Here is an 11,654-nt window from a genome sequence, read left to right on the forward strand (position 1 = left end):
ATGTCACTAAAAAAATGATTTATCTGTTGCTTGCGTCACAAGATTAAATTTTTAAGTTTGATTTTATATTAAAAAAAATAAAAAAAGAGTGAGAGTGCAAACAAAATGAAATCAACACAATAAAACAAGATCAATGATACAACAAAAAAAGAATAGGGATAAAGAAAACTTTATTTGATGTGTTTTTTTTGCTAGAATTTATTATTGCACTTAAAAAATAAAAAGAATTAAGAGTACAAACAAAATGAAATCAATACAACCTAAAAAGATTAATAATATAACCAAAAGCAAAAAGAGATAAAGATAACTTTACTTGATACACTTTTCTCAAAGTTTATGGTTTGCTCTCGATTTCTCCCTTTTATTGGCTTTCCTAATATTTAAATTTTGTTGCCTTTACTTTCTCATCCTCTCTAATGGTATTCTTTGAGAATATATGCTTCAAGAATGGTGATTTTATTTTTATTTTTATTTTTTTTTTAAGTTTTTCTATACTCTCAAAACTCTCTTTTTCTTCCACTCTCTGGAGACACTTCCCTATTGTTTATAGCTCACTTTCTTAAAACCCTAAACTCTATCGTCTCCACAATCTTTAATTAATTTTTATGACCACCATCAATTAATTTATTTTTTTTACTATCTCATCTACTCTTCTAAAAATCTACACACTATTTTAATTATTTTAAAAAAAATTAAGTCAATTTTTAGTCACTGATCCACTACCTATTTTCAATTTAAAAATTAAAAAAAAATTGAATTTTTAAATTAGTTTTTATCCATTATCTTAACCTCCTACAAAATCTAATTATTATTTTTAATTTTTATTTTGAAATTTTGTTTTATTATTTTAAAAAAGAATCAAAATAAAAATTAGTTATTCACACCATAAAGGACCGAAAATATTGATAGTTTTCAGTCCTGTTGAACGTAGGATATATATATATATATATATATATATATATATATATTAACACTACTGAAAAATCGAGACTTAAAAATTTGCCATGACCATTTGAAGGGGAATTAAAAGTCCATTTCAATTAGAAATAACTTTAAAAAATCATGAAAATTCAAACCAAATTTCACATTAGACTACAACTTATAAGTTATATAATTTCATCCAAAAATGAAAATGAAAATACTGAAGTCATCAAAATTCGGTAGATAGCATGCAATGGGAGTTACGACTTAAACTTCTCCCCCTTTATACCCTACTTGAGTCACAGGCTATTAAAGCATTCTAACACTTAATTGTTTAGGTCCGACCAAAAATTAAATTTATTATATTTTAATTTATATCAAATCAAATTCTGATAATGTGATATTACTTATAAAAAAATGAAGTGAAAAACTAAATAAATAATTTTAAAATTACAAATAAATCATCTAAACTTCTTTTAGAATGATAATTTTATTTCTTTAAATATTTGTATATTCAACATAAATTACTCAAAATTTAATGTATTATCTTTATTTTGATTATATAAAATCATAAATATTTGTTGGAACTTCTTATAAGAAAACACACGTAGTGAATAATTTTAAGAGTTTAATTTTGATATATTATCAGCATGAATATTTTTACATGGTCAACTAATTGGAATACATCATAAATATAACTTTTATATCAATGATGTTTACTGATATGATCTGCTAGTTTATAATTGAATGATAGAAATAAAAAATTATATTGTCAATATATTTAAATTAAATTCGAATTTTAAACAGATAATTAGACATCAATTTGAATAATTAATGTAGATGGTATCTACCTAGAAATATAGGTTTGTTGATAGACTCGCAAACACTTGTCCTGTGTTTCAAGCTACGAACAAGATAATCTATGCAACTACGGGTAAAATTTTGTTGACGAAACATCAAATGATTTAATATCTTGGAACATCAATCGTTATCTGGAAATTAGCAACACGCGCGATACAAACCCTTAAACAAAAACAAAAGGAGATGCAAAGACAGAGAAGGAAACAAGGTGAAAAGTAAAGCATCAGTGAACAAATGTAACTATAACTTACACAGAAATTTACATACAACTACATGAATCTACCCATAGAACGACTAGCTAAAAAGATTGGGAAAAGTTATTTTTTATATGAAGGCCACAAAAATAAAAGCAAATAACACTTAGATGATGTCTTTGAACCCCATCCGTTATTGGTTGTGCGCTCTATACAATCCATGCCAATGAACTCATCATGAGAATAAAAATTGAATCAAAAGCTTTATAATGTTTCTTCTAAGAAGGAAAGTCTCTATTTGGGAAGTGGGTGCTCCTTGCAATGTCAAGTACTCAATCAAGCTTGCCCATGAATAACTTCATGCTTTCAACTACTTTCAACGCTAATCTGTTTCTTCATTATTTCTCAAAGTTGAACCACTTCCAGTTAGCATAAAGTGCTTCATTTTCAAAAGGCATGGTGTTGTTTGGGAGGGGTTGGGGTAGTTGAGTAATAAGAGGAGGAGGTAGCTTTTCCCTGTATTTCTTTGCCATCATATCAGCCTCCAAAAATACTCTCTATTGGCAGAAAATAAACAAGCATTTGTCAAGATCAATCTAATTCAAACCAAAGACCTTTGATACAAAGAAAAGGAATATATACCTCTTTATTTGATAGAAATAGACCAGGTTCACTTTCAAGGTCCGCAATGCTGCACTCCGAGAAGGCAAATAGACATCAGCAGTAATTTATAGAACTTATGTTTCTATAACACTAGTTTTGAGAGAAAGGGTTGTTAAAGAAAATGTCTCTTGGTAAAGAACAAATAAAATGTCAGCAGAGTGAGCCCAAATACTCTCTACTACTACAAAGTTAATTTATCACACTTTGCAAGAAACCCCCATAGAAGGAACGAAAGGAACAAATAGTTCAATCCTTTTCTCCTAGTTGTATCATTAGGTAACTAGGTTCGCTTCTCTCGGAGTCTCACTCAAACTCATGAATTATCATTAAGTATTGGAATTGTGCTCACATCTTTTGGTCCTTTTCTTTTACGTGTGGCAGCAAAGCCAGATCTAAAAATCGGAAAACTACGAGACTGTTCGGTTTGAGACTGTTTTCTATTTTTATTTTTTATTTAATTACAAAAACATTACTTTGTTTTCTTTTTGTTTCCTATTTTCAAATATTTGTATAGGAAACAATAGTTGTTTTATTGCTTCCTATACATATATTTGAAAACCAAAAACAAAATGAAAATGTGTCATTTCTATAATTAAAAGTGAAAATAGAACATTTTTTCAAACCAAATAGTCTCTACATTTTTCAAAAATGTATCAAACCATTTTACATAACATTTCAGCATGGAGGATATCTTATTCTCCAGCCAGCCTGTATTTTCACTATAATTTCCCAGTTAAAATTTTCTTTTTCAATGAATTTTTTTTTATTGATTAATTTGCATGAAACAAAAGATAATTAGTTTATTTGGACCTATTCTCATGACCTAAACGCATTTCTTTCCTAAACTTGTTAAAATACCAAATTCGATTGTAAAACAAGAATGGCTTTAACAGAAACGAATTGTAGCATGTTCAAGAAAGAGCCATTTAAAACCAAGGGCATCCAAAAAAATCATGTGATGATGGGGTTTCAAGCCACTTGATATCTCTGAACTCTGAAGACATGGCACTCTTATAATGCAGGTGTTTTTCTTTCTTTTTATTCATTGTGGATATGTCCCAATTTTATTTTAACTTTTTAGTTACCTTATTTTAACCTTTTCTTGAGGCTGGGTGATGCCTAACTTTGTAAGGAGTTCTTGTGCCGTAAGGGGGAGGGCTAGGAATAGGAATTTTAATTTTTAATTTTTAATTATCTTGTAAGTTTTATTCTTATTCATTAAATATCCCCAAATAAACAGTACCAAAGACACTCCACAATTACATATGGAAGTCAATAGTCAACAATCTATTACCTTAAAGAAATTTTATCAGGAGTCACTGACTTCACAACCAGAACTTTAACCTTCTCATCAATGGAAAGTATGTCACTGACAGAAGTAATCTCAGCTCGAGTGATATTTGAAACATGAAGCAATCCACTGAAGGTATCCAACAGATTAATTTGAATGTCAGGTTATATATATACTGAAGGTACCAAAAAATGTCAGCTTGATGAACTAAACAATTAAAACTCATGATAAATTAAATGTGAGGTTATATATATATACAAAGATATGCAAATGTTGAAGATAATAAGGAGAATGGCATGACAAAGTAAAGCACTTTACAACAAAACAGCCAAGCCAGAATCTCAGATGATGCAACTCTTTCCAGAAAACGAAAAAGGATAGGTATGTGCTTAATGCTCATGAGTATTAAGAAAAGAATAATAAGCATGGGAGTAAGAAAGAAAAAATTGTGATCGTCCAAGGAATGATGATTCACCTTACATTTCTAAGCATGTTTAAAATTGTTTCATCAACATAGCCATGGAGCTCAATTTGAAAACAAAATAGTGTGAAGAAATTGAAAGTTAAAATACACAAGACATCAGCTAGAAAAACTCCATAAGGGGGTGACTGAATTTTTTGGCATGGCAGAAAAGAAAACACTCAAATTAATACTTCTATGACAGTCTACTCAATTCAACAGTTTCAAATGCTGCTATAGGAGGAATATTTAAAAGTGGGCAACAAACATAGTGGTAATTCACCTAATTGTTTAACTGCAATGACTGGACAATTTAATCTTGCTAGAGTTTAAGCAGGCCTTCACAATTTCATCAATTTCAAAGGTGAATGAGTAGGTTTTACCTACAAAAAACATTCAGGTTGTTGTGCATGAATTATCTAGTTTGTTTTCCATCTTCCTAACTGCCATATGTAGGATCAACTTGCGTTCACTTTTCTTTTCTCACAAGTGGCAACATCAAAGCAGGGAAGTTGGAAGCATTTAAGTATCCAACAATACACCCAGACAGAATAATTCCTTGGAAATAAGAATTGCATCTAATGAATCCTTTGAATAAAGTTCTGACTTACCCAACAGGGAAAAGGAAGCATAAATAACAACTTAGCAATCTATACCCCAGATATCACTCACCTTCTATTCGTTTTTCCTATCATAATTTGAGCTCCATAAGGAAGGATCTTTTTCACAGTCCCTTCTAGAAGTGTTCCTTCTCGAAGATGTAGCTTTTCCTGCAACATTATATTAATCACAGTATGAATTTCAAAAGAAGAAAAAAAGAAAGCAAAACTAAAAGATCCAAGTCCAATACTGAAATATTGAAACTAGGCAACAATAAAGAAGTAAATAGACAGATTTGAGTACTGACCCAAGCTTCCTTCTGACTAATTATCAAATTGTTTTTAGCTTCATCTACTAGAGTAATTTGTACATACATATGACGTCCCATCTACATGATTATCATCAAACAGTTATAAGGGCTAAGGAAATAAAATGAAGACTAAAAACAATGAATAATGACTGAAACATCAAATGTTCAAACTAAAATAGTTTTCCAGATGTTAAGAAACTGGAAAATAAGGTTGTTTTTAAGTAGAGAAATAATTTTTCATGTCATGTGCTGAGCAATTGAATTTGAAAAATAAACTACATACATTAACCGAGAGGAGGCTGATCCTACAGTATTTATGCAGTAGAACTTTATCACCATTTTTCATATTTTTAACTCCCCCATGAATTATGAGTATAAGAATTTGAAAAGACTGGTTTACATTTTTTGAAAAAGAAATACAAAATAAAATAAAAAAATATAAGCCTGAGGCCAAATATAGAGATCTTACTGAAGCAATTAGAGAAGACGTTGTTTTGAATACATAGTCAGAACAAAATGTTCTTAAATGTTAAATATTCCTAGGATACTTATTTAATAAGTAGTTATTAAAAAACTTAAAATATCAGCCATTTTCTTAAGGCTCAAACATGCCTAATGCTTGAAAAGATAATGGAATCAATTGAAAGCAACAACAAAATTGACAGGAAGATAATACAGGCAAGATAGACTGAAGCCACAGAAGACTTCAATTGAGCCCAATTGCACTATCCATATCAGTGAATTATAAATATTGTTACATGCTAATCCACTTATTAGCAAATAATACAATCATAGAGTATCAGAATTCAGATGAAGCTCATAAGCTCCAAAAATAAAATTTTATTTTATATTTTATTTATTTTAGGAGGAAAACTCCAGGACTGAAAACCTGAAACTCACATTCTCTTTCAATTCAGTAGAGCAATTTACTCTTTTCATAAGCTCAGCCTTAGGTAGGAAAGCTCGTAAACCCTGCAGATCCAAATTCAAGAAGAGATAATCATTTACTCGATACATGAAATTAAATATTAACGATATTGACACAGACCTCAATCCTTGTCAGCAGGCCCTTAGTATTCCACTCTGTGATTCTAACCTCTATAGGTTCATTGAGCTGTTTTAACTGTCTAACACATTAAAAGCAGAAGATTTAAATCTCATCATCAAAATAAGTTATTTGTATTTGTAGGTGTTAAAATTGATTAAAACAAATATCTGGCACAAGATCATGGTTTTCAATTTTTGTTATCTCATAATTCCTTGCTGACTATAACTAAATACTATACAAGTATACATGTGTTATAACATTTTCGTACCTTACCAATATATGATAATAACCTTTCCAACCTAGGAAACAAAGAGCCAAGGACATGTCAAAGTTATTGTGCCAGTGTCAAACACGCCCAGCCTACATCCTAGAATTATTTTACTTTTAAATTTTTGTATCAATATGGATGAGATGTCGTAATTAGATAAATGGTAGTATTTTATTGTGTTCACAATGATTACCATTGAATTTTGAAACAGTGATGTCTTTATTTGAATTTAAGATTTATGCTTCTATTCTAGCCTTAACCATCAAGTCCTATAACTTTCCTTCATTTGCTCTTTCTTTTTGTTGGTGTAGTGTCATAGTCATGTCCTCTATTGTATTCAAGCTTCCTAGTTTCCAACTAAGCAGTCATAAGAACTATTGCAATTGCATCCAACTCACAAATTCTACATGAAAGTTGCCTTATCCACCACACTAGAAACATGTAAGTCAAGTAAAAAGAAAAATGAAAGGAGGAGATAAACCTGCCTCAGTCGATGCCAAGCAATCCGGCGGAAAAGCCTTCTGGTAGAAAGCAATGGCCTACCAGCAAGTGTTCTACCTAAAACCTCAGCAAACAAAACAGTTCCAATCTCAACAACAGTTCCTCCCGGCACCGGCACCGTGTCTATTGCATCATCATTCTTCAGAATTCCCATCTTCCCCTGAACCATAAGATTCCCTACATCCTTGTTAACATCACATAACAAGTGTTCCATCTCATTCCCATACAAGGGAAGCACCTCCTTTGTCAACATTGTCCCTGGTAACTCTGCTCCCACATTTACATTGATCTTGTTCTGGTTGCCTGAAACAACAACTCCAACCACAAAATCCCCAGGTCTGGGCTCATAGTACTTATCATCAACTTCAACCTCCTTAGCTTCTTCATTTTCATCATCTCTTTCATCAGAGTCTTCCAACACAGAATCACCCCCTTTCAAAAACTTCATAAAGGGTGCCAAAGCCTCCTCTTCTGTGGAAGCTTTTTCTGTGTGCAATTCAGTTTCAGAAGATGACCCATTTTTAATGGGAATCAGCGAAGGTTTATTCAGCAACTCAAGTGTTTCAGTTTCATGCTCTTGGCTTCTATCATCAACAAGAGTTTCCTTAGATAACTTGTTCCCATAAAAGCCAACAAATTCCACATCCCTTGAGCAAAATGGAACATGGGTAGTGCCCAAAATTGCGAATTTATTTGTAAAAGGGAAAAAATTTTGGGGTGTTGGAGATGGGGGTTTAATGGGGTTCGCTGCATGTGGTTTGTTCCACAAAGTGTTAGTGAAATCGTGGGCATGATTAAGAGGTGATGTGTGTTTGGGAAAGCAAAGGGACTTACAGGAACAAAGAATGAATGGCATCATTGTATGGTGACACACACACGGTCATGAAATTTGATTGTGTTATCAGTTACAGGGACTGTGTTTCATATTTCTTCGTTCTATCCTCCCTCTATTTACTTCAAGAAATTAGAATCTGGTTGGATTTCAATTCGGAGTGATACCCACGAATTATCTAGTACAATTTTTCAATTGCATTAGGGATTTGAGCCCACTTAATATTAGTCTGGCTAAATCAGCAAATCAATCTTTTAATTTTTGTTTTATTTTAATTTTTTTATAATTTTTTTTTATTTCGATATGTCAAGTTAAAAGTATTTTAAATAATTTTTTTCCTGTAAAAAACATTAAATTCATATAAAAAATCATAATTCATCTTCTTTTACTACATAAATTTTGAAAAAAAAATATATAGTATATTTAGACAAATGTTTTAATTATTTTCTTCGAAGATAAAGAGCAATTTTTCAACAGGGTTAACAATTTTGATTAAAAAAACTTATTAAAAATATTTTTATAACTTAAAAGATTAAAATGAAAAAAAAATTATGAAACCTAATTGAAACAAAATTAAGAATTAAGGGATGAATTTATTAATTTAATCCATTAGTCTTTAAAATTTTAATTATCAATATTGAATTTAAATATTTAAAAATATTTTTTATTAAAAACATGCATTATATTAAAGATAAATAGTGTAATAAATATAATTGACTAAATCATCATTTTAGTCACTAAAATAGTAAGCGTTAGATATTTTAATTTTTAAAATTTAAGAAATGTCACATTAGTCTCTAAATTTCATCAAAGTCGAGCATTTTAATCTCTAGACCTAAAAAGTGTTAATAAACAATAACAAAGTGTTAACATGTCAAGATATGTATAATTGATTATGTGACAAAATTAATATAATATATGTTTTCATTTCATTTTATTCTTTAAGATTGTCATTTATCAAACATTTTAATCTATAAAATTATCACCAACAAACATTTTAATCTCTTATTCTTAAATTTTTTTATCTATTCATTTTCTTTTTCTTTTTTTTTTATTCTCTCATTAAAAACTACTATCGTCAGTCACTATCTACGTTCTTTGTAGGTGACAAAGTTGTTACCATCTAGCACTAATTGACTCAATTGAGCTTAAACAAATATTAAGTTAATCAACAAAAACTTATCAATCATGGTAGTAAAATGAGAACATCCTTTTTCGTAAGTTGTTCAAACAAGAATCTTGAGGATGTCCTATCACCTGACTTTGCATACACATCAATCATGGTGGTGAAAAAAAACATTATTATTATTAAGCATAACATCAAACCAGCTCATTCCACAATTCAAATCCCCCACTTTCATAAACCATTGCATCATTGTGTTCCAAGAAGTCACATTTCTCTATGGCATATCACCAAACAACTTCTCCTCCACAACATCCCTAATAGTGACACCCAACAACCATAGCAATCCAAGAAACTAAATTCCTTTGTGACATTTCATGAAACACCTTGCAAGCAACGAATCTCTTCACATTTATCATACATATCAATCAAATTAGTGTCCACAAAGATATCATAATCCACACCACACCTGAACACAAACCCATAAACTAATTTTTCTTCAAAGACTTTGTACATGCTTGAATAGGATTTAATGACAAAAGGGTAAGTGTAGCAATTGGGAAGGATACCCTAAATTTTCAAGTGAACAAAGGCTGAGATGACATCTGAAAAAAAAATTGAGATTGTTGCCAACTAAGAACACAAACGGTGGTAGTTGCTGATAACGAAAAATGAAAAAGAAGAATGATGGGTAGATGCAAAATTTTAAGAACATGGGACTAAAATGTCTATTGGTGATAATCTTAGGGACTAAAATACCTATTAGTAATAATCTCAATGAGTAAAATAAAATAAAAATATATACATGATGAATCATATTAGATTGATACTTTAGTATCTTTAATCAATACCTCTTGACACTATTTTTATTATTACTTTATTATTTTAGGCTAGTTTTATTGGTTTGAGCCTATTTATGCCTTAATTAGTAATTTTACATAATTCTTACATTTTAGTACTTTTGACTTTTGTTCACTATTTTAGTTATAACTCTTAATGCAAATGGAGTTTTTTTAGTGACTTTTATTATGTTGGAAAGCTAACTTAAAGAGGTTAGATTTGACACCTAGTTCACTAGATTTGGAGTTTTGACCTAAAAGTTGTGGACATTTGAAGTTGGGCCCTAATACTATTACAAGAATTAAATGTCCATTAGTAGTTAGTTATTAAGATTTGAGTCTAATTAAGCTTATCCATTTTGTGCTTTGAACCTATTAGCTTAGGTGTAGTTTAGGGATAACATCTATATAATGAGAGGAAGTTGGATGAATTGGAATGCGAACTTCTTTTTTACTTTCTTTCTTTTTACTTTTTTATTATTTTTTGACTTTGAGTTAATTTGATTTCTTTCTTGTTCCTTCTCTTCTTGCAATGTTGTTTTAGCTTTTCCATAATAATTACCCTAAAACTCATGTTTGTGTTTACAATTGTGTTGGAGGAATAATTTCATAGATCGATCTACAAATTCAATCCTGCAAAGAGATAAGGTAATATTTTCTATTTCAATCCAATTCAAAACTTTTTCTTACCTTCTCAATTCTATCACAAATAATTTTAATTCGGTCTCAAATTGTGTTGATACGATTTTGGATGATTCGTGTGTGCTGAATTTATTACTCGTACAATCCAAAACATTGATTCATATAGTTTGGACTTTCAAGATTGGATTGAGAAGTATTGTATCAAATTGATCTAAGACATATGTTTTTTTAATTTGAATTCATAAATTAGATTAAAATTGATTTTAAAATCAAATATGTTTTGTAGAGTAGAACTCGTAGGTCAATCGCTTTTGATTTATTAAATTTTTTTGTATTTTAATTTCTTAATTACATTCTAACTTGCTTCAAAATCCTTCCAAATTTGTGTGTTTCATTTTTAACATATGTGACAGAGGTCCTTAGGAGAATGATATAAGTTTGTCTCCTAGTTTATTGTATTTAAATTACTTTTTATTTGTCCAAGGATGATATTGATCAATATCATACCATAATAGCATTATTTTTATTATGTAATTAATCATACATGTTATTTAACGTGACATGTTAATATTTTGTTACTATCTATTAATGGTATTTAAATTTAAGAACTAAAATGTCCAATAAAAATTGAAGTTAAAAATTAATATGATATTTTTAAAATTTTTGAGATTAAAATAGTTTATGTTTACTATCTCAAGTACTAAAATGAGGGTTTAATCAAATATAATTTAACAAAAAATTATCAATCAACCGTCGTATTATAACTGATCATTTATTATTTAGAAAGTAAAGCATTGGTGAAGCTATTTTTCTTCGCAACTCACCAAATGTGTACATTTTAAAATTAAAATTGACATAGAATAGTGTATGAATTATACTTTTTCCTACAATAATGGTTTCACTTTTTACTAACCTCTTTGTTAATTTTATTCTAAATTTTAGAAATTAAAGTTGTTATTTAATTTTTTTTATTACCTTATATAACTTTTTATATTTTATGTAAATACTTACTTTTATATTTATAAGAATAATTTTAATTTTTTTCTATTTTCTTAAATTTAGAATTTACTCTTATATCTATGGTTTATGATATATATTGAT

The 11,654-nt window shown here is 29.5% G+C and overlaps 1 protein-coding gene across 3 annotated transcripts; it reads right to left on the reverse strand.

The window, feature by feature from the left end:
- Window positions 1-1,846: 1,846 nt before the first annotated feature.
- LOC113867223 (30S ribosomal protein S1 homolog A-like) lies at window positions 1,847-8,100 on the reverse strand. Of its 3 annotated transcripts, none has more exons than XM_027502378.1 (8): window positions 7,102-8,100; window positions 6,349-6,427; window positions 6,201-6,272; window positions 5,298-5,378; window positions 5,063-5,160; window positions 3,934-4,059; window positions 2,619-2,667; window positions 1,871-2,533 (listed from the first exon to the last, which is right to left on the reverse strand). In XM_027502378.1, the coding sequence occupies exons 1-8, from the start codon at window positions 7,974-7,976 to the stop codon at window positions 2,375-2,377; spliced, it is 1,539 nt and encodes a 512-aa protein (XP_027358179.1). In that variant the 5' UTR covers window positions 7,977-8,100; the 3' UTR covers window positions 1,871-2,374. The 3 variants fall into 3 exon arrangements, with proteins under 3 accessions (XP_027358181.1, XP_027358179.1, XP_027358180.1); XM_027502379.1 differs by having other exon boundaries at window positions 2,120-2,533; window positions 6,349-6,423; window positions 7,098-8,059; XM_027502380.1 differs by lacking the exon at window positions 6,349-6,427 and having other exon boundaries at window positions 1,847-2,533; window positions 7,098-8,095.
- Between the last annotated feature and the right edge of the window lie 3,554 nt (window positions 8,101-11,654).

Source organism: Abrus precatorius, unplaced genomic scaffold (assembly GCF_003935025.1).
Source record: "Abrus precatorius isolate BTA unplaced genomic scaffold, Abrus_2018 Scaffold5, whole genome shotgun sequence".
In the NCBI taxonomy this organism is placed as follows: Eukaryota; Viridiplantae; Streptophyta; class Magnoliopsida; order Fabales; family Fabaceae; genus Abrus; species Abrus precatorius.